Source organism: Cyrtonyx montezumae, unplaced genomic scaffold (assembly GCF_038088225.1).
Source record: "Cyrtonyx montezumae isolate F1298 unplaced genomic scaffold, pur_monq_1.0 scaffold_1, whole genome shotgun sequence".
Classification (NCBI taxonomy): domain Eukaryota; kingdom Metazoa; phylum Chordata; class Aves; order Galliformes; family Odontophoridae; genus Cyrtonyx; species Cyrtonyx montezumae.
Window position 1 is genome coordinate 8,481,582 of NW_027071825.1, and position 24,795 is coordinate 8,506,376.

General features: G+C 39.3%; 1 protein-coding gene across 9 annotated transcripts in view; it reads right to left on the reverse strand.

The window, feature by feature from the left end:
* Positions 1-24,795, reverse strand: part of MAST2 (microtubule associated serine/threonine kinase 2) — a 161,103-nt gene that overhangs the window by 90,036 nt on the left and 46,272 nt on the right. For all 9 annotated transcript variants that reach the window (XM_065739512.1, XM_065739503.1, XM_065739486.1 and 6 more), the window contains one exon: positions 1,633-1,664. In XM_065739512.1, the coding sequence (XP_065595584.1) occupies positions 1,633-1,664 (32 nt within the window). The remainder of the gene's footprint in view (positions 1-1,632; positions 1,665-24,795) is intronic.

Here is a 24,795-nt window from a genome sequence, read left to right on the forward strand (position 1 = left end):
CTATCAGTATGGCATCAGCATAAACATACATAAGCCACAATGCACCACTGAGTTCTTAAATGCTTACATTTGTCAAAGGAAGAGAAGTAATTTGGTACAACTGACAACAAAATTCCAGAAAATACATTTAATCAACTAAGTAACAAATGCAACTAACTGAACACATTTCAATTCCTCCCAGGCTTTAGTCTCACCAGTAGCTGGAAGTTCATGCTTAAAATTTATGACCTGGGTCTTCTTGACATAGATTGCTGTGATGGCAGAAAACTAACGTAAAGTAATAAAAGCTGAAGGTGTTAAATCAGTGTAGAAATAAAACATGCAGTCATTCTGTTCAGTCACAATCAAATAAAACATTACACACTTGAAGGATTTCATTTGTTTCTCAAGTATTTCAAATGTCAGCGTATGAGTAGTTCTGTGCCATACCCATCTCCACACTTGAAGGAAGGTAAAATCTTTGGCATCCTCAATTTTAACTTCCCATTTTTTGTAACAAAAATGATGCGATGAACAAGCAAACAAAAACCCTATTGGTAATTCACTGATTCACCAATGTTCAAAGAGCCCTCACAATCTCTAACTCATGAGCACCACTATTCCTGCGCATCCAGCAAATATAGCCAAGCTTGCCTTCAAGGCATGCTGGCAAAAAAACCCAAAAAATAAACAGTTTCACATTCTTATTTACATGACTCATTAATCAGTTTATTGCTGTCGTGTGAACTAAATAACAAGTTTTGGTCATATCCCATTAAAAAAAAACAAAGAAAAAGCCTTTTGATCCGCTGTGTTGTTCAGCTCTGAGTCAGCAGCACTACACAGCATTTTCCAAATGCTGCCTCTCACACAAAGGAGAGAGCTGGCATTAAATGACTGAAAGTTGGTTCTCAGTAAAAGCTGAGGAAGAAAGGTTACGTGCTTTTGTGAACTTCATGTCTGTGGCATACAAGCTTTGGGAAGCCATTTCAAATCACAGTGCAACAGCAGCCAGTTCACATGCTTTCTCTTTTATACAACACAATCAATAGTACCATCACTTGCACCGTAAATCTGTAAGCATAGCCAAAGCTAAATTCTCTTACTGAAACTGTTAATTATCCAATATTTTTTTAAACATCACAATACTAGAAGTTTGGTACTTGTTTAAACTTAATTTTAGAAGCCTGCTCATCCCAACATTCACTGCTTGGTTGGAATATCTCTGTGGCACAGAATGCACCTGACTGCATGGCCCAGGATCTGTGCACAGAGATTCCTGCCAGCACAGACTGAAGAGCACTCATCAAAGCAGTCCGTAGCACATCAATAACCAGAGATGGCAGCCGGGTCGCTCTGGGGATGTCACAGCAAGTAACACTCAACACCACCGATCTTTCCATGGGAGGATCAGCTGAAGCTGATAATTAGCAGTAAGCCTACACTACTGCTAGCTTTCCTACCACACATAAAGAAACGAATAGAGGTTTAACCTCACAGAAATGCAAGCTGGCTGCTTCCAAGTGCCTGACAGACTCTTGAAAACATCAACAGAGAAAACAGGAGATCTGCCTATTTATATGGCTTCCACAACTGAACTGCTATACACATTCAAATCAAACCATGTAACAAATAAAGAATTATTCTACTTACAAGCTTCCTCTTCTGGGGAGACTGAGCTCCTTCTGGAAAACAAAAAGAACAAAAAAGTAGAGTTAATTTCACCTGTTTCTGCATTCCTCACCCATTTTTCAGCAGCAGTGGGGCAGGCCCTAAGGGCCAGGGCCACCAGGTGGCAGCAGCCGGCCGAGCTCCGGGGAGTGCCGCAGCTGCAAGAGCTGAAATGTAAAAACACAAATACATTTATTATTTTCAAATATGAGTTCTCTAAAGTTTGGAATCTCATTACAGCTTCACAGCACTAAGCAGATTTCACATGCGAATTCTCGCAAAGCTGACAGCTCCCAGCACCAAGGAATAAATTCCTGCCATCAGACAAACTTGTCAAGATCTAATCAAAACATTTCAAGTGTGTAAGATAATAAATCGTTAGCATCTATAACAGGTTGTATGTTTTATATTCTAAAAAGGTATTTCATCTACTCTCATTTATTAGAAGGAATTAAAAGCCTCCAACTGTGAAGTCTGCATAACAATGAATGCTCTTTGCCAATGCAAGCGGGTAAGTAGATACGGTGTAATTATCATATACCTCACACTGTTCCAGGTTTGCATGTAATGTATATGCACATATACACATACACTGGCACAGGCTGCCCAAAGATGTGGTGGATGCCCATCCCTGTTGACACCCAAGGTCAGGCTGGCTGGGGCTCTGAGCACTTGATGGAGCTGTGGATGTTCCCATTGGCTGCAGGGGAGCTGACTGGATGAGCCTCAAAGCTCTCTTCCAACCCAAATGATTCTATGATTCTATGTGTAAAACATCTCTTGCATCATGTGAGCAATCTATGTACAACTAATTTACCCACTGTACAAAACACCCAACAGAACAAAGGTACCTCCTCCACCTAAATGATGATGTTCCAGTTCTCCCAAAGCAATCCACCCCAGAAGTGTCTCACACAGACATACGAAGCACTGGCATGTCATGACACTAACTGGAAAAGGAAAGCAGTGATCTTTAGATCTCTTTATCCACCTTCTCATTTTCAAGATGTGAGGTTCACATGTCGCTTTGCTCCAGGCATGAGGGCTGCAGAAGAGCCCTAGCACTTCTCATCACTGAGATTCTGCTACAAACTACTGCAGGAATCATGGTCCAGTAATAGGAGAGGCCAAACCTTTTCCTTTCCCCTCCTGGACACTGTTTTTTTAATCACTCAGATGATTAAAGCCTTAATACTTCCTATACCGTTGCTATTTCAGGATCAAACACACCCAAGGTTAAAAGAAGGATTTGTGCATTGTTCATGAAATCATCTTTTAAAAACTGTCACCAGCTGGGTTTCCAAATAAAGAAGAAAACATACAAGCAGATGACATCTCAGTGCAGCTGAACTGTCGCCCTGTCCATACATGTGATCGCTTCCACCTCCAACAAGCACTGCACAGCTGTAGGACCAATAGGTTTCCAATTAACCCAGCAGCAGTGTGGCCACTGGAGATAGCAGCGGGCAGCAGAATCAGGAGCTCTGCCTCTCCAGAGTCCCCTAGAGAAGTTCCATCTCAGAGAAAAAGGCAACACACAAAGCCTGGCGATGGAAACAAGGAGGGAGCAGACAGCAGTCAGAATTGATGCCCATCTCAGGACACTCCCATGGAAAGCTGCAGAACTCCAAGGGACACAGTGCTAGTAAATACCTGAATGGGGATGTGCTCACAGGGTGGGCACTCAGCTGGAGCTTATACTGACTCAGGAGCTTTGCGTGTGCAACGGGACCCATTGAGAGTGGGTCCTACAAATGATAGGATAATTTCAAACATGCAGTAGCACTTCAAAAAAGCTGATTAAATAACTACGTGAAACATAACTGAGAAGTCCAACAGAATTTCATAAATACCCTCTGAAAGTGAAAACTGCTCAGAATCAGTTTTGTTGTGCAGATGAAATGTTTCGGATACTAAAAGATGAGGGAGGTGTGATTTGACTGGCTCCCACCCACTCTACAGCTGAGCACGCCATTACACATCCATCCTTCCTCTTCAAATAAATCACATGTAAAGAGTTAAGATAACTGCTAGAAGAGCGCTCAGCTGTAACTGCTTGGTCTGAAACACCATTTACAGGGGGCAGCTGTAACTCTTCACATAGAAGTGCTATTTTCAGATGGACTGCCTTTCCAACAAGGACAACCGGTGAACGCTCAGGATTTCAGAGGGCCTCTTCCAAAGGCACACCTGCCTCCCCCAGCACTCCCGCTGCCCGTACCTGCCAACACCACTATCTATCCCACAGCCAGCCTCCCTGCCACCCACTCTGTAGGGTAACAGCACAACCCCCTGCACAGAGGCTTACTCTTTATATTTGGTTTACACTAAGTGTTGCAATTTTTAAATGACTGCTGCGCATTATCCACAAGGAAATTTTGGCACCTCTTTCACACATCCTACATCACGGAAAAATAAGAAGTGAATTAAATCCTGCAGAACACAAATGGCTGCAACAGACTGCTCGGGAAGTTAATCTTTTGTATCAGATCCATGTTTCAAGGCACAGTTATTAAACACGCAGCCTGATCTCCACATGACAAAAGCGGCAGCAGATTTTCAGACAAGGAGTGAAAAATGAATTTTGGGAAAGAAATTCAGCATCATAACATTTATCAAAGCTGGTTCTGAGCCTCTTCTTCAAAGGAGTGCCTTATATTTGTTTATCTTATAATCTCAAATAACACAGATACAAAATCATGCCCTAATGACACACAACAGTTCTGATCTCACATCAGAATCAGACCCTCGCCAGCCCCATCATTTTTCAGGCAGCAAGGAAATCAAAATGGAAAACATATCGATCATTTTAAGCATAATTTTTGGTTTACGTGATATATGGTTTACTACGTATATACTGAAATTCTATAGTGATCTCTTGTATAAAGAAGTCATAAAACGTAATTGTTTCACAGAACAGAAAGAGTGCTGTCTTTCTGCATGCATACATGCACACTACATGGAATGGAAATAAAGTCTATTTGCTCACTGACCTACAGAACAACCCACATATTTTAAACTGATACGCTTTGTTATAATAGTGTGAAAAGAACAGGAGCCCATCACTCAGAACTGTCACTTTATCTCAATCCCATAATTTGCCCTTGAATATGTAGCTGCACATATGGCACAGACCCACAGGCAAAGCTGGATGCTGGAGCCACGCTGATGGCAGTTTAAATGTAGTCCTTTCAAACTAAAGGGAGAACCACCACTACCTTCAGGATGCCTCACACTTTTGCCAGAGCGGACAGCGTGATTCCTGAGGTTGCCTTTGACCTTGGCTTTCTGCATGGCAGCTCACTATCATACCAGTTGGGACAATAGACAAATATTTTTACAGCCATAGCAGTAAATACATTTCAGTTAATAAGTTAATATTTCACAGATGATGAAATTCCACTGACACTCATTGACCCAGTACCATGCACTCGTGTTTTAATTTTTTTTCCTTTGCTGACGACGTTTGCTTGAGGGTATCTGCAGACCAGCAGGGGATTAATTAAATCTCTTTCTATACATAACCATTTGCATTGCAGAAATGATATAATGAGGGTTGGAATCTCCAGTTCTGATGGAAAATACAACCTGGCCAGGCAAGGACAAACTGTAATCCATCCATCAGATTAACAGAAAAGAATTTTTCATGGTGATTAAAAAAATAAAATAAAACCCCACACTAAGCTTCTCTTCTTTCCTACCAGAATCTGTCGTGAAAATAATTTCCTTCTTTTCACCATATCATTGTAAATGGTTACTAAAAACAATACTTCTCAATTTCTCTCTCAGGTAATGATTAAACCTGAAATTGTTTGACAAATTCATCAGCAAAGAATTTTAAACAGTAACACAAACCGTATCTGCACTGAATGCCAGATTAGCCTGTGGAATACACTACAGATACTATTTCATATCATATACTGTCTTTTTAGAAACTAAACTCAGAACCATATGGTTAGATCATCTGCTTAACTACAGAAAACAAATACCCAAACACTTTCAGGCATCATCCAAAACAAAGGGAGGACGTGGAGCTTCATTCCCAGACCCTTACTCAGCACCACACTGATTTTATACCTGCAATCAATCGCACCCAGCCTGGACTGCCAACACCAGTGGTACTCTTCTTCCCATATTTTCCAAAGTTTCCCTTTCCTAAGAACTGTCACCTTCATGGCCTCAGGTGCCAGATCCTTCAGGACCACAAGCATGTTACTACAATAGTTCGCACTACAATAGTTCTCACTACACCTGCTCAGCTGGTGCTACCCTAAATACCCTACACATTCAAAGCACACAAAATGCATCCTTTGGATGAGTTCCCTCCAACAACAGAAGTTACCTGCCTGTAGAAACATCATGTGCAAAGTACACTAACATATATTAACAGGAGAGAAAAAAGGAAAAGGAAAACAAACAAGCAAACAAACAAAAAAAGACAGCTTTTGGCCTGAGAGATGACCCCATTTCTCTAAATAAACAGTTTATATCAGTCTTGAAACCAATGGGTCAAGAACCAGCCAATGATGCATTTAATGTTTCTAGCATCCTCTGGCCCTTCTGCACTCTTCAGCAAAAACAAACAAACCAAAAAAATAGGCCTTGGGTTTATTTTAAATAATGGCACAGAAAAACATAAAGCTAAAAGCCCTTTCAATTTATTAAACAAAATTCTCAATCACAGCCAATTATTTCCTTATCCCCCATGAGCCCTCCTGTCTGGGCAACACAAAGTTCCCCTTTGTAGGCAAAGTGAAGGATCTGGGTCACATCTGCACATTAACCTCTCAGGAACATGTGGCTGTGAAAGTTGCCCACTAACCTTTTGTAGCACTTAACCTCTGGGCTCGTCATAAGACTAAGGCTACCTGTTACTTGACCTAAATTAATTGCAGAATACATCTCAAAGCCAATGAGAATTTACACTTTTCTCAGCATATTTTGAGTGGGCTCCACTTCCATAAATGCGTGCATCATATAGATAGACTTAAAAAGCATTCATATATGTATGTGTATATCTATGTGTACGTACAGATGAATATTATTTTCTTTTTTTAATGTAAGCCAGAGTGACAACTCCACGTTACATACACCACATCACGCTTTGAAGCCCACAGTATAATATGATGCAGTGCACCATGAGGACCAACTGAACCCACTCATGGCAAATGTGTGACCAGAGCTGCACATCATAGCTTGGACATGCAGATGACAACATGAACGATCTACACAAACCACATTCCCAAGTGGGTGAGCAGAGAGCTGTCTGAGCCCAGGCCCACAGCAGCTGCTGCAGCTGAGCTGTGGGTTGTGTGCTGCGTGGCTGCATGCAGCCAAGGCTTGCTAACAGAGTGGTGAATGACTTGCAATTCTCCAAGTCTCATTTCATCCGCAGCGTTCATTCCTATCTCTTATTCAGGACTAAGAGCCCAGGGTCAGTCTAATTTCATGCTATCAGTAAAGCAGCAGTCTTTCTTTCACAGTAAAGAAAATAGCTACCTTCATACTTGATCCCAGGCTTCTCAGCTGAGGTTAAACAGTGAATGGTTTCTGAAAATTAAAGCCAACCCCTGAGAACCCCGGTCACATTAAGAATAGCAGGTACAGTAACTCAGCTGTTCAATCCTGGGTGTCAGCAAACTAATTTACCATCAGCTTGATTGTCTTCCCCAAGGCTAAAAAAAAAAAAGAGCAATTACATAGCAGCAGCTCTCTTCAAATACATTTGCCAAACTTACTTTTAATATGTAGCACAAAATAAAAGATCGCAGATATAACTTCATTTGAAGATTACAGCTTATACATTGCAGCCCCAAGAGCTGCAGATGGGGCAGAGAAGCACAGAATAAGCAGCAGAACGGACTTGCTCTCGTAACAGTCAATATATAAAGCACAACAGCAAGAGCTTCAGAGGGCTGTAAGGTAACCGACTGCCAAAACCAAGTAGCCATCCAAATGTATGGACCAACTACGTACAAGGTAGTATTCTGTAAATTAAAGGGAGGCTATAGCTTAGAATTTGAGAACTAACATACTTAACCAACTCCAAATCTTCATTACGTGCATTGTATTTTAGCACAGATTAGCCTAAGGGACAGGAATATTGAGAGGAACAGCGCACACAGCTTAGACAGCTCATTAATCTTTCTCATTACCTAATTCTAGCTTTACAAGGCCACGAAGCAGATTACTGATCCAGGCTGTGTGCAGAGCAGGCTGCCCAGCTCCAACTGCCACCCAAAAAACAGCAGCAGCGTTCACAACGCTCACTCACTCTGTCAGCCACACCAGTCTAAGAAATTTAAGTCAAAAGGTCACACTCGGCAAAAGTTTGGAAAATGCAGAAGGGAGCGTCATCTCAGAGACACACAGGAGCACACTATTGTTAGAAACTGCTCTGTAAATTACTGTCTTGACTTGCACCAAAAATTCCTTCAAGACTGGGCATGCAGCGATCTCAAGGAAACAGTCACAGCTGCTAAGAATGCCAAGAGCATTACAAATAAACAAAGCCCATTTTATTCCCTCTCTCGTTGGCTCGTACTAATATTAATCTATGATTAAGTTGCTTGTCATTTCTGCAGTACACACATCTACTCCTTAAAAGGCTGTTTCAAGGCTACCTGACCACTCGTTTTACTTTCAAAAATCATTAAGTACCTTTTTGCTCTTTTTATAACTGAGTAGTAAAACAATGCATCTCACGTGAAAACTGGCTGCTCACCAGCTCACATCCACTCAGTGTGTTGGTGATGCATGTGTGGAACAAGGATTAATGGTTATAAAGTGAATTATATTGAAATACGTAGCTTGAAAGAACTCTGATAGTGAAGCTGGACCCAAAAGGTTCACTGTCAGCTCAACATTAACATCACCATCAGGCATCTCAGGACAGCCAGAAGGGTGCTGGTTATTGTCAGGTTTGCTTCTCACCGAGGCCCCAGTCGTATGCTATTTGGGAAGCAGACAGGCAGGAATGAAGTCAGTTGTGGCTTTTTTCCTTCATGTTAAGCTGAGACATTTGACACACAACCACAGAACACTCCGAGTTGGAAGTGACCCCCAGGGATCACTGAGTCCAACCCTGGACTCTGCACAGCACCCAAACCCAAAGGCTGACAGTTCCTTGAGCTTTGGCCTCTCATGGCCATATCGCTGTCCTGGGGATCTTTACACCCGTGTATTTCTCCAATAATTTAAGCAACGAGAACCTCTGTATGAGAACACTCAGCAGCCCCTAAAATAAGACCAAGTTTGTTAACACCAAATCTCTGAAATCAAAGGACTATAGCAGAGGAACGGCCCTGTTCCTCAAACAGCCCCCACACTGCAGGTGTTCCCCACCCTGCCTGAAAGCTGCACCACGTCCCTTCCACATAGATCATGTGAGAACACTCTCAGAAATTGAAAGCATAAGCAATCAATTTTAAAGATATTTAGTAATTAGCCCTAAAAGGAATTCCAAGAACATAAAGCTCCCTTGCCTTCATCCCGTTTATGACTGATAGCATCTGTAACCTCACGAGGCATCCATTAAGTTCAGTAGTTAATTACATCTGCTCTGAGCGGACGTTATTTAGAGAACAAGCAGATGTAATTTCTCATTGCCTTGCTAATCTGCACAAGGCACTCCAGCTCGCCCCTCTCCAATCTCTGCTTCTCAACAGCAGCAGAGACAGGAGGAAGGTGGTTGGTTTTTGCAAAGGAACAAAGATAGTCCTCTGCTTTATGAGGACCTCCACGTGCTGGGCACACATGTGAAAGTCTGGAACAAGCAGGTGCCCACCACCGTTTGTATCTCTATGAGCAGCCAGCAGAACTCTAACTTCTTCCTGCCCTCATTAGTGAATGGTGCAATACTGTTCACGTGCACCAGACTTCAAATCATAGCCAAGCTGAAATCTAAGGCCTTCGTATGAGTAAAGGAAGGAGGCATTACTGCTTCATTCCCAGATAATATTTACAACAAAAGCAAAGAGCCACAGGCTCATCTTTAGTAGTACCATAATAATTAGAAATACCTGGCAATTACATGTTCTCCTCAGTTTTGATCAGGTAGAGGAACTGTAACAACCACCAACTTATCCTCATGAAATGACAGTATTAGGCTACCTTCATTTCATGGGAACACCGCTCCCTGCCACATTCACACGTGACAACGCTCTGAAGGTGGAACATAAAATCCAAAGCTGCAAAGCAGCACTAGTCCTAACCCAAGATTAACATACAGATCAAACCGAGCATAGTGAAAGGTTTATATGGATGTATGCAGGACAATTTAGGCTCTGCCCCCTTCAAGATCCATCTTGGGAAAGCAACATCTATTGCTTTCAAAATGAAAGTCAGCAGAGCTGGGAATCACAGGCACTGCCTGACCTCATCCCTGGCCATATTTTTAATCAGCCACATCCAGGCTGTCCTTCAGGTACATCATAAACTGCACAAATGTCAAGGTTTTTAAGGTTTTTCATATCTCTGTGATTTCTCATATGAAGAAGCATGTGATCTCTCACAGATTTATTTCTGTACAACCTCACATTTAATACAGTTGGATAACTCAGACTTCCTTGGTGCCAAGAGATCTGTCTCAGAGCAAAGGAAAATTCATCCCCAATTACAGAACAAGTAAAATGCAGACACACTCCCAAAGCACAGATTTGAGAAACTGCAGACTGTGCCTAATGACTTTAGTTCTGATGGGTGATTAGTGTGCTCTGTAATGGACTGACAGAAACAGCTGATTCTATTACAAGGACGTGTTCTGGTCAGAATTTTCTCTCTGTTGCACTTAAATTATAAATATGTACTCCCTTGAAAATATATGGAGACAAAAGATAGTAATCAATCTCTAAAACTTCTGCCTTCTGTCCCTTATAATACTTCAAATTAGAACAAACAATGACTTCATCATTAGGAAAAGACTTCCAAGCATCCAGGACTGTCTGCACAGCCATTATTCTTTCATAATACAAAGCATTCGGGTCTCTTCATCCTCCACGCCTTCCAGCCCTCTGGAAGGAACTACAAGGTTTTGGCTCATCCAGGTGTTGGCTTCAAAGGCATATTTTATGGAATACTGCACTTTGTACCCACAGGTAAATTTCTTCTGTACAAGACTTGCACATTCATCAGAATTTGCCATTGAACAGCTCTTTTCTCTGAACAGGATTCAGAAAGGGGCTTTCCCTGAAGCTGACAGATCACACAGCAGCCACTCGAGTCAATGTCCTTGTTCATATTTGGAGGTTCAATTCCAAACACACAGCACTGAGCTCACGTTAGCTTCCGGCTAGTGAGCACACAACGGCTTTATTTCAAAAGTCATTTTCAACTGAATGTCTTTAATGTACTTTGGAAGCACTAGAACACCAGAACCGAAGCCCATACACACTTGAAACAGCCAACAAAAAGCCATATGCACTGGAAAAAGTAGCACGTAAACCTCAATACAGGCAAAACAAAGTACCAGAACAATGTGATCACAAATAAATACGAACCAGAAACATGCTATACATCTCTATGCAAGCTTGTGCACAGCTATTTTTCAACAGTTTTATTGCAATTTTCTTCTTTCTACCCTACTCTAATGATCAGCCCCACCCAGTAGTATTTCTTAGAGTGGAACTTGGAGTTTTGATGTGCTCATCATGTGTGTTAGTGGACATTCTGTATAAAAAGCAATTGTAGTAGCTGTTAAAACTATTATTATTAGATATCACAACAAAATAAGAACACCCACTTAAGTATTTGTATTTTTGTTTGAGATGGACTGAACTATGAATAGAAGCTCACTTATTTTAGTGACCATCTGTGAAGAAATAACCTGAATAACTTACAAAGAAAAACTTGAGATTTAACTTTGCAATAGCAACTTTCTATCCACACATAGTGGGGCATAATATACCATCTTCTCCATCAAGAAAATTCTTGGTTTATTTTGTCTCAGTGTTTAACTCCTTAATCCATCCTTAGACGTGAATGCATTCTCTCAGCCACTGTGGCCGATCCTGTAAAACCATTCATTGCCTACAAAAGCACACCTGGATTCAGTTCAGTAATTTACCTCTCGATTTAGATTGTGTTAACTGATGTGTTTCATTCCTATAAATAGTTTAGATATAGACCAATTAGTTTCACCATACTCTGACGGCAAGAGGTTCAAAGCTCTTGGAATATGTTTTCTCTGTGTAGTTTCTCACAAAATAAAAGCACAGTAAATAAAAGCTAAGAAGATGATTTCCATTAAATCTTCTTCTGAATAAAACCTTACACCAAACCCAGCCCAGTATTTTGAGCATGTTAGTCTACTTCACTGAATGGTACACCCTCCCTCACAAATTTTCTGGATTTAAGGTTTTATTTTTAGTATGGATCTGGTATTTACTGAACTCAGAATTTTAACAGCAGAAAGCAAGACTACTGTCTAACCAGGAAATTACAGATGATTGGCAGTAGGAAGATTTAAGCATCATATACCCCAAAGTAATCTTAGTGCAGTTTCTGGGGTTATTGCAGATTTACATGTATGGTAAGTGGCACTCCTGACTTAACATCTTAAAAGAGTCTTTTCTCACTTACATGACAGAAAAAAACCAACAGGTTACAAGCAATACTCATTTACAAAGATGCTTTTCTACTTTTACTAATTCTCCACCATATTCTTAAATAACAGATCAAATAAAATGAGCATGAGAGTGTCTGATAAACCAAAGGCCTTACGCTAACGCTGAAGGCAGACAGCTGCAACAAACACCCACCGCTGAGCTCGATCCCCAAGGGAAGAGAGATGGTCCCATGACCTCAGACAGTTTTTATCTTTCCCTCTGAGCAGAAGCACGTAAAAATGCAAAGCATTGCACAGTCCTCTGGGGGATGTAGTTCTTCTCTTCTGAGACAGGTACATCCAGAACTATCGATGATCCATGGAGCTAGAGCATTAACTCTTTAACTCCCAATATGATGTTAGGATGTGAAATAATAATATAACAAAAATCATAAAACCATAACATTCCACCCTTATTCAATATCATTACATCATGCTTTATATTTATATATATATATATATATACACAGAAACAATGATTAACAAGCATTAAATGCAACATACGTGACACATCCACAGAATTACTGAGGGTGCTCTCCCAAGATCAGATTCCCTTGTGGTACACATTGAACATCCTCATTCTTCTGCATCAAACAACAGGTAGAACCAGGTCCCTGAGCAAAAACAGTTCCACAGAGAGATTTGCCCTCTCCAGAGCTGGAAGGACTCAAACTGCTTTTCTCAACATGTTCTTTACATGTACTACAGGGACCTTATCTCCCTCTACAGTAGGTAGAGAGCTGGACTGAGCAGGACCATCGCGTTTGACTGACCCTCAGGTGTGGACCAACCAGGTGGCTTCTGACAAATGTTTCTCCCAGTGCTTAAATGTTCCATCACCTATTGCTTTCAACAACCCATTGTACCTTTCAATTTTACCAGAAGTTGGTGCGTGGTAGGGGATATGATAAATCCACTCGATGCCCTGATCTTTGGCCCAACTATTTATAAGAGAATTTTTGAAATGAGTCCCACGAATGCTGTTCTTCTCTTCTGAGACAGGTATACCCAGAACTATTGATCATTCATGCAGCTAGAGCATTAACTCTTTAACTCCCAATACACTACATGATGTTATGATGTGGAATATCAATATTATAAGAAAAATCATAAAACCATAACAGTTCTCCAATGTAGCGTGAACTCTGTCTCACTAGGAGATGAGTCCCTGTGAAAGTGCCCTGCTTTGTAAACACAGGGCTGGAGATATTTCAGCAGGAGGTAAAGCAACAAAAATCATACCCTCTCCCTCTGCTGAGGCTGTAAGAAGCTGGCCAGCATTTGTGCCTACTCTGCCTGCATGGCAATTACAACTTGCTTAAAAAGCAATAGGCTTCACAGATGAATAGAATATACATTTTTTTAATTCTTCCAGTAATTCTAACAGAGTATTTATAAGCTTCTTTCTACCCAAGTTTAACAACAAATGCAGATTAATACAGCATTTCAATGCATGCTGATTCTACGAAGCAGAACATGTAGTGTAAAACAAACTACAGAGAATCATTTGTAAAATACCTACTGAAGGATACTACATCTTGCTTTTAAGACTAAATACTTTGAGTCTTGTTAATTTTCATTATATTAAGTAGCACTCTACAGCATATTCAGTCTTAAAGAGGTAATGAACAGGACAAAACTAATGAAGCCAGTGACTGACAAAAATAAAGTAATATTTCCAAACATTCGTACAGGTATTCGTGGGTTAGTGGTGAGACTCAGCCAGGCTGATGGTTGGACTCAATCTTGAAGGGTCTTTTTCACCAAGGATGATTCTATGAATAAGAGCCACCTCTTCCTAATCTATGCTGCTTTCATTAATCACGTTAGAAATAAGTGAAACCTATTAAAATCCTCACTTTTTGTTGGTTCACCTGTTCACTGTATGAATTATAGAATTTATCCAACTCTTGTGTTCCTGAGCAGGCTAAGCACTCTCTCAGCATCCTTCATACTCATACAGAAAGCTGAGTGATGTTTTCAGTGTGCAAGACATGTCTCGTTAAGTTTTAAAAAATGCAGATTACAGGTAAACAATTGATTTGATTACAGCAAAATGCTAGATGAGAGACTTAAGTGTTTACCATTAATTCCAGCACATAGTACATTAGTATATACTGCACAAGAGCAAACATCCCTAAAAACATGAGGAATCCATTAGGTGAGTAGTCAGCACAACGCCAGAACTGATACATACATCACTAAGTGCTCGTACGCCTAAATTAACCCAAACTGACACTAATTTCCAAAAGGAAAGAAGCGTAAACAGTTCACAACAGATAGTGTACAGCTGGAGGCTGGAAAGAAAGCAAACAAGTTGGTAGGCAGCACTGAGGACAGGATGGAACTTAATATGGAAATTACTATAATGCCATTAGCTCAGTCAGAAACATATCAGCTGTTATGATGCCATGCCTGGTCCCAGCCATGCCATTCACACAGACACATCCTAGGTTTCTAGCTGAGATAGTGCTATTGTGCTTAAATCCCAAGATAAAGTTTCTAATTTCCAGGTGACTGCATTTCTGAAACTATTCCAACACAGATTATGAAGCATCCATGTTCCCTGTGATCCTAAAGATATCCAACTGGACAGTGTGTACACATTAATCCACTTGTGCCTGTACAAACCATACACAATCTCTATCAATACACATGCCACATGCATACAAAGAAATTTCATTTCCTACAAATTCATGGAAAATTCACACATTTTAATGTGGACATATCAAAGCTTCAAAGAAAACAGAAGAGCAAATCTTGTTCCCATGCACTAAGAAAGCACAGATTCCTGTATTTGAAACACATCTACTTTTACAACAGACTTCTTTCTTCGGATAACAAAAAGTTTAAAAGCCACAGGTTTTTTGGGATGCATTTACTAGACATGTAATGTATGGAGGCATTCAAACCCAGCCTGCAATATATTTAGCAGGCAAATTGCTAAAGCTTAGCACGAGAGGAATTTTCCTAATCTGCTTAAGGACAGGATATTTCAGTGGCAACATGGCTGCTGCTATATGCCTGTGTTTCTCTGCACTAAGCCTATTTATTTTTTGTTTTCTGTTCAGTTTGATTCTCTGGGGGGGATTAATTATTTTTTTCTTTTTTGCCCTCATGGTAGGATCACTTTATTATCTGATTTTACGGCTGCCACTGCCATTTTCTGTGGGGACACTTTGTTGTTTGCTCTGTGGCTCATCATCAGTGAACCCTCTCTAGTTTGGTACCTTTTTGGCTTTAGCACTGCTCTTAATACACTACAAGTTATCTTACGAGAGAGAAGCTGCACAAGTACCAGCTCCAGATTTCAGCAAGTGAAGACTACAGGAGGATCTGCCTGCTGCTGACACACTGAGGTCCCAGCTGAAATACTTCTTAAGCCACGAATGTGTCATTCAGGATGGATGGAGGTAGAGCACCACATCTTTACAAATGGATGTGCTCCAAGACTAGGAATCAAACTGCTGGAGAAAATGCTGTGGATCAGGATTTATTTCCAGGAGAAGAAAGAGCCTACCAAAAATCCAAAGGTTATTATTGTTTTTTAATCTGCCTCTAATTCTACTGGCTATTACTGTTAGTGGTTAATTAATGGGTTGTGCATCTCTAAACTACAAGGCTTTCGCTATTAAAAAGAAAAAAGAATTAACACCTTTATGTCGATTAATGAAAATACTTAATTTTAACTTGGTTATTATTAATCCTCATTGCATATTTATGATAGAGACTTTGGAAACACACTGGTTGATTAATCTCTACCATTAATAATGCAATGAGAAGAGAGTGACAGATCACTCATGATCAGCTCAGTTCTGAAGATACAAGCTTTGTAAACTGAGAAAGGATCACCTCCAACCACCTAACACTGACTGTTGGATGTATTTTCAATGAATCAGTACCTTGTATCGCTCTTAAAAATCAAAGCTTTGTATGAATTGGAAAAAATTCTATGTTGTTTGCCAACAGGGGACCATGAGTCTATACAGTATTTGGCTGTTCTTTTACTATCAGCTTGTTATGCATCACACATCAGAAGGTAACCACGCACTTAAAATAATTTCTTGTAAATTGATATTGTCGGTTAACAGTATTTCCCACTTTTGTCTTCTGTTAGAATTGTGGTTAGCTAGCATTCTTACTTAATATTTTGCTGCCAGTTAAGTTCTAATCCTTTATGGGCAAGTCAAAGTTACCATCATAAAACCAAGGGAATACTGGCTGCCCTTACAAATTGCAATGCACTTGTTTACGTTGCCTTAAGATGGTCGTTGAAGAATAAGTCTTACTTCTCAATTCCCAAAATTTCTTGTCTCTGTGATTGAGGCTGCAGTCAAACTATTGCAACGATCAGGTAAGGACAGGAAACAAAGCAGCCTCCCAGTTCAGAGGCAGGAGCTGGCCAGATGCACAGCTACACATCTTCTGCAAGCCTTCCTTACATTATAGTAGTTAACTTTGTTAACACTCTCCTGCTCTGGTGAATTCATCTATGTTGAAAGCTGATTTCTGTTTCTATTTGTTCTCAGGTTGCAATTCCATCAGATTTGCAGCTATGTCTTTCATCTTCCAGATCAAAATAGTACAGATGAATTTTTACCTGAATCAGAAATAGAAGACCTCACATTAGTGACATTAGCACTTTTCTTCTAATTAGTATTAATGTTTGTATTTTTCATCTCAATCTAATACTGGATAATGATTCCTTGTGATAGTTTTACTTTGTTTATAGTCAGCCCCGTGGTGCTTTATATGATAAATGTTCTAGTGCTTGCTCGATGATCATATTTTTAGTTTAAAATTTTCACGAGCTGAGCTCCGTGCTATGATTTTATATTTCTACTCAAATAGCTATTACACAAGTTCTTCAAGGAATTATAATTCACATTCTGAGCTCTCTTACGCTATTTAACATATGTCAAAATAAATAGTAGAAAAATCCTTTTGAATTGAAAAGAGTATCTGCATGGATATTGCACAAACCTTTATCAGCTAAAATAGTATTTGAAGATTTCCATTCCAAAGCAATTACCACTCCTGCAGAAGAAAGCAGCTGATGAAACAGGGGGCAAGAAAGATCAGTACTTAATCCATTATCACATCCCAGTAATGCTAATCTAAGTGTAAGATTAATTTGGACTTCAAACATATTAAAGCAGTAAAATAAGATTTGCTTCCAGAAACGTTCAGAAGACAGTATATCCATATGATCAGCTTCAACTTTCATTGCAACCTTTCCTCCACAATATGCATTTGAAGCCAATTTATAAATTATCTTGGAAGGTAAAACGATAATGCAAATATAGCCAGCCCACAGAAGCATTTTAAAGACCCAAACATGGATTTTAAAATGAGAAGCAAAATTTAACCAAACCTTAACTTTCTGGTGAAGCAATTAAAAGACAAGAAAAACATCTCTAGAGTAAATCCCTTTCAGTGTTTCTCTCATACAAAATAATAAAACGATTTAGAAGTTTCTATTCTTTTTAATTCCTACCTTTTGCCCAAGAACTTGATTGACTTTAAATACATACGGTTTAGGCTGCCTCATCTTAGCAGTTGAGCATTTAATTTCTACACCCATTTTTATTGAGCAACAATCCATTAATCCATCACATTTCACAGCGGTAGTGGTGAATAACCTCTAAATACCACACTGTTGCTTTGATTTTTGCTCAGTTTATAAATATAAGAACTGTCAAATACTTTATTTGGGATTTTAAACTGCTCAGTTTACCTACCATTGACCCAAGAAAGAACTCATTTCAGTGTGAGAATGAGAGGTGATGGCACTGCAAGATGGTGCTTCAATGTCCTTCTGAGTCCTTACAGTATCTAGAACCAGACTCCCAGCTCTCAGGATCCATCTTCCAGTCTAACAAAACCTTCTGCAGCTTATCAGAGTCCTCCTATAATCTGACCAATACCAAAACACTCTTTCCAACACATAGCTACTTCTTAATGCTACGTATACTAGAATTGTTCACTATATTCCAGTTAAGAGTCACATACGCCAAAACCAAGGTCTGGCAGAATGTTTATTTTCAATTCTGCTAATGTTTTGCTTGAGTTGGGTTTACCTTCTGCATTTTAATTAAACACGAGGAGCAATTTTCAGTTGGTTTTGCTAGAAAAATCCAGATAACAAATTTTAACCATATAGCACAATGGAAGGTGATGAAGCAGGGTTGGGAGTGAGCGGGTGGTCTTTCTGTTCCTAAAGTTACAATCCTTTGCCTTTTCAATATTCTCAATTTGTATAAATAATTTTCAATATTATTCTATTACCTCATTATTTTTAACTGAAACAGAGTGCCTCTGAATTTCATTTAAAATTTTAATCTTTAAAAGCCAATGTCATGTTCAGTTCTGTGAGTGTTCAACTCTACTTTCACTCCACTGTATTTTATGATCTGTAGAGTTACTCTGACTCCCTTTTTTGCATTTTCCAAGCAGGAGCCTTTAAGTTATGCTCTGTTTGGAAAATCTTTACTCCATTCAAGGAATTAAGAGGCATCTTCTGCTACAGCTTAGTATATATTTATACGTATCTTTATTCTTTGCATCATTTCTCATTTCCTGTTTCTATGTGCTCTTCTGGCTGCTGTGAAGCACTACAGAACAAGATATATCCCAAACATATGATTCAGAAGGGAAAAGAAAATAAATATTCAACAGCAAAATTAATGTTAATTCAAACTGATTTAAAAAGTTATCATGTTTATATGTGCATCTGTTTGCCTGGTTAGAAGACTGTGAGAAAGGGTAAAAACAAGCAGATTTGTAAGAGACTAATAAAACCATACACAGTACTGCTCTGTATTCTTCCAAAATATTGTGTCTAAAAGCAATTTTTAGCCATAACATCAACTATCAATCACTGTTACACCAATGAAAAGGTTGCACTCTGTTTTTCCTTTTTTACAATTGACACACATCCCAGGCAAAGCAGCAGAGAATACAGGAGGCGGCTGACATTTAGGAAAGTCAAGAGTTACTGATTATTTTTTCCTGTATTCATACAGGACAACACAATTCCTTAACCTGCTTGTTACACAGCCATTACATAGGGATTCCATTTCTTTCCCCAAGAGTACTACTAAAGCTGACTCAGCATCTCCACCTGTTTGAGCATTTACTGCTCCAACATAGAAAGGATGGGGAAGAAGTATCCCCAAGTAACCATTTCTTTCACACAAGATGACAATATATGTATGGCAGCTTTTGGTTCATGAAAACAAATGGTGCTTATTTTTTTCTCCTATTATAAAATAGAGCCCAATCAATTAGTTCCATAAAAAATCCTAACATCCAGAAACCCAGCTCACATACCAAGGGATCCTATTTTTATTTTTAGAGCTAAATATCTTGCCCTATTTCTTTTTCCCCCTTCAAGATAGCAGGGGGGCTCTTGAAATACCTAACCAACTTATTTTATTGCTTTCTCAAATTTGTCTCCTAGGAGCAGTCTTTCATCAAGAATATCGGGGAGAAATTGAGCTGACTAGCTGAGAACAAACAAATATGCAACAGTTCCATTTAAAACACCACTTCTCCCCCAGTGATCAGACTTCATTTGCTCACTGCACCCTGTGTCAACGCTTTGGCAGCCCTCTCATCAAGCCCCGCTTCCTGAAAGAAGAGTAGGGAGTTATTGTTAAACGCTGAATTGCAGGCCTTACTTAGCACTTCAGACAATAGGACAAACAAGAACCAAGGCTCTCTTCAAGCCTTGTTATATAAGAGGCTCTATTTTGATATGCTGTTCAACCTCACATGCAAAACTCTTGCATCTGCACACTGTGGCTTAGATTTACACTACTGAAGGGAGACACAGCCCCCAAGAAAGGCTTTCTGCCTACAGTGGCAGAACTTCTGTAAATCTGAAAAAAGAGTAAAATATATATAAATAAATATATATATATAAATCTCTCTCTCTATATATATATATATAAATCTGAAAAAAGAATTATATATATTTCTTGACATCTAACTTTTACACAATGCTAGTGACCAGCACACAGAGAGAACCAGGACAAAAAAGGTTACAAGAACAAACAATACCTCCACTAGAATGTAGTATTTAATGTATCAATGTCTACATTAATAGTATTTAAAATTAATTGTACTTCGGGCAGAAACGTGGTCACCTGAGGATTAAAGAAGAATAAAAGCCATACCCCGAGTTTTTAAACACTAAGAAAACCTATCAGTTTCTAGTTGTAAGGTGAAGGGAGTAAATCTGTTTGTCAGCATCATGGCAGCTTCAAAAAACACAATAAAGGAACAGTAATGATTTCATTCAGTATCTTACTTGGTAAAGAGCAAGACAATTACTGTGTCTCAGAGAAGTCAAAGCTAGAAAGCAGTCGCATGTCCTGCAGTAACAGAGTTCATCTCCTAGAATGTTATAATACAATTGAACTTACAGTATGTTAAGTTTTGTTGTTTTTTTTTTAAACAGGGAAAAAAAAAAACCAACCAGTTATATTGTGATACACAGATGCTTCTCAATGAGATCAAGTTGTTTGTGCAAACAATGCAAGGAACTCTCTTGTCCTATTGAACCACTGCTTCAATTTTAGGCAGGTTATGGAGAACTAACTTTGAAGATTTTTTTTTTTTTAAATACAATTCAAGTGCAGGGAAAGTCAGCAATTCCCAGCAGTCGCACATGAAGTATCTCAGGATTTTATTTATTTTTTATTTTATTTTGCTTTAACCTAGCTACAGCCATCTCCCACCTCTATCAAAAAGAAGGAATTCTCATACCATCCCATTTTTAGGTAACTCATTTCACTAAGATTGCTGCAATCCATTCAACCAGGCAAGGTACAAGCTATTTCTCTTGATTCATGGTAAATCAATATTATGTTTCCAGCACCACACAACTGAATTACATCTATTGCATCTGCTGCTGAAAGCTCTATGTAAGGGCATGGTTTTTCTTTAGTATTTCATTTTTATCAGTCCCAATGGTACTGCATTGCATTCTAAGTTATATTATGCCTTAACAGAAATGATTTTACTACATCACTCCATCATCTGTCTAAACTTAATCAAGCACAACATTGCCTTCTGAAACTCCACAGGAGTCCCGTATCCCTGAGGGGCTTTCTTCATGGTAGCCACTTTAGAAGAAAAATATCAGCTCAGCACTGTCAAACTATTAACATTTACAAGCAAGCAGTCATCAGCACCGCAAAATTGTTCCCCTCATATGCAGTTGTTAAAAAATGAGAACTTTCTTATTTGCCCACTTCAGTACCACAGGTTAGGGGTGTTATTTAATAAGTACATGTTTTGAGAGACAGAGTGCTATGGAACAACCAAGGTTAAATGTGACCCTCAGAAATCTACAGCCAGAAGAATCAACAGGTGGAGAACATGAAGGTGTAGGGCATTCACACTTAAAGGCAGAGAAGACAAAAGCTAGAAAAATAGCTAATAACTAGAAGTCATTAGAGAGAATAATTCTCAACATCAATCTGAAATGCAAAACCACTCACACTCCTGTTTATGTCCTGCCAAACCTTTTTCTTGCCCTTACCTGACCACAATCCATTCTTCTGGCCTTTAAATTTGTTCTGGGTGTTTAAGATCCTAATCCCTCCTAACAGGTATCCAGAAATTACCCCCGGGGGGGGGGAATCTCTCATCCAGTCAGTACACATTCTTCCACTTTGGCCAAATTGTTCACTACTACAGTTATGAAAAATAAAGTTAAGTTACATTTTCATAGAGAAGGAGATCACTATGTACCCTCAAAGCCAATAAATAAATAAATAAACACTCAACAGCACGAAGTTGGAAATACTTCCTAACAGGCTGCGTACCCCCATGCTTGCTGGGAAGAAGAGGAGGGGCTTGGCTTGTTCTATTTCAGACCATACAGCCCAGAGTCAGACCCAGGCTGTGGGAGCCACGGATCATGGGACAAATGGAAGAGAAAGGACCTTTTGCCTAGACTGCACTAACCTACCTCAATGACATCTGATACCATTGCATTTTTTTGGCTGCCAATACGAGTGACATTTATTAGCCTATGCTGATATAAAACAAGTGATAAATGTCAAAGTCAATTAATACGTTCTTATTTCGATGAAAGGACTCTAAAAGAAATTATATGAGGTTTAAGCTATGCCATACAAGAGGCAGTAATTATATGCATCCTCATTCCAAACGTGATTTTATCATAATAGTATCCAAGATCATTCTGGAAAGAGAAATCTCTGGCTACAAAAGCATCTGTTGTGCTAAAACAATCTGATTTTAAAAGAGCACTGCCATTAGCAAAATGAGCCATTTATAGATTTGACCAAAGATAAGTAAAAAAAAAAACAAACCACAAAGTTGAAGCACTTTCCATCCAGAAAAGTCTTTGTCAGCATTTGTAGGAAAAATGCTGCTTCCAAAGCCCCCATTTTAATGACAGATCTCCAAAGACAAATAAGAACAAATAAATAATTGCAATCAGTTCTTAATAAAGAAAAAGAAAAAAAGAATCCTTAAATGACTACTGCTAAAAGTGGAAGGAAGGCGGAGGAATTGAACTATTTATTCACTACATTATGAAATAAACCTGCAGCAGAATGCTCCACTCAAACACCCACAGCAGACAGAAGCACTTCGGGATGTGGGGAAGAATGGACTTCATTACCTTCCACACATAACTGCCCACAGCAGCAGTTTTATTGACGAGGACAGCGAGACAGTGTTAGAACACAGGCCATCAAAACCTGAAACAATATTTCTTCACTGGATAACATTGTTGATCCTTAGAGCAACAAGAGAAACTTCAAAGTTTACTCACACAGAAACAGTTACATAAATCGCCATTTATAAATATGATATAGTATACAACAGTTAACCTCAGGCTGAAATTAGCTTTGTGATATTCTAATACCAGTTTCCTAAAACTCAAATAAATAGCTGCTGAAACGTACCAGTCATTTTTTAAACTCTGAATCACAAAACTATAAAAAACACTTTGTTTCACAAAAAGAGAAGGTGATTTCAAAGCTCATATGCCCCTGTTAAGGAAGTCTGCACTGCATTGTCTGCAGTACAAATACAACTTTCTCACAAAATACAAATAAGTGAAAATGTCTATTTCTAAACTTAGTGAAATAAATCATTTCCACACACTTGAATTTTGTGTATTTTTCTTTTCATGTAGCAATTAAGTTACACTATTTACCCACTTGATAATTAAGTTAAACAAGGTGAAACGTGACCTCTCACAGTCAGCAAGGTTTTAGTAGGTCCACCAACGCCAACCTCATCTCTGATTCCTGAAGGAGTACGTAATCCTTCAACAGCTTGTTCCTGTAAGCAAAAAGGCCTCACAGAACTGACAACTCAGAGGATATCCAGACAGCCAAACACCAACCAAGAGGAATACCTGAACTGCCTCAGAGTTAGGAGCACCACAGCTGCACTCGCAGTGCTCTGGTGGGCACAGATTGCTCCTCATGAAGCTGCTGAATGCAGCAGTCCAGATGCCTTCCACCTCCCCCTGTGGTGCCAAGCACGTGCATCAGAAACATTAGGAGATGCTACTCTTCAGAATAAACCCAAATTGAAGATTCAGTGTCGTATACTTCAGAGAATAACACAACTAAATATCACCATTTAGGCATTTTGCACAGCCATTTTGGCATCTATCAGTTACTCCATATTTTTTATAATAATTTCTAAGTACTTAAAAACAAAGCAACCTTCAAAAGCTTATCCAGTCCTGCTCCCAGAAATGTCAAAGTCCCACCGACTCACAAAGAAGTCCCATAAATATTAACAGCTTACGTAAAGCAATTTGAAGTACAATAGGAACAGCAACTAAATCATACAGGAAATACTGCCACGTATTTACAGCTGGCAGTAAATGCCTCCTGACATTTAAGATAGCATTTCCAAGGTGTTATTAAAACATCACAACTCATCATGTACTTTCAGCATTTATTTGTCTAGTAGCCAGGATTTAAAAGTATTCAAAATGCAAAGGTATTTCATCATTATTCCTTGAAAATACAAGGCTACTGCCTGCCCCCAGTCAATCCTGATAGCTTTTCAGAGTTAGATTTTCACTTGGCATATTTTACTAGGGGTTCTACAGCAACTGCTGCCCTTCAGCATGTTACAGAAACTGAAGAGGCAACCATCAGCAGCAGAACTGACAGGAAAATAACAAAAAGTGCTTTTACCAATTTCAACTTCCAGCCTGATGACATAAGCCTGGAAGCAAAATCCGTGCTGCCTCGCTGCAGGACATAGCTTCTCATTAAAGAGGTAAATGGGTCTGTGTAAGCAATGAAGACTAATAAAGATAAGCAGACAAAACACCACAGCAGCAGCAGCACATTATGCTACTAGATTGGAGAACAGGTTTGTTTTGTTCTGATTTGTAAAGGTTTGGGATTTCGAAGCAAGAACAAAAAGAAGTGATATTAACCCAAGTAAAGCACCCTGCAGCTAACGGCCAGGAAAGGAAACAAAAGCCACGCTCCACACGGCAATCCCTGTGACTGTCAGCAGCAGCAAAA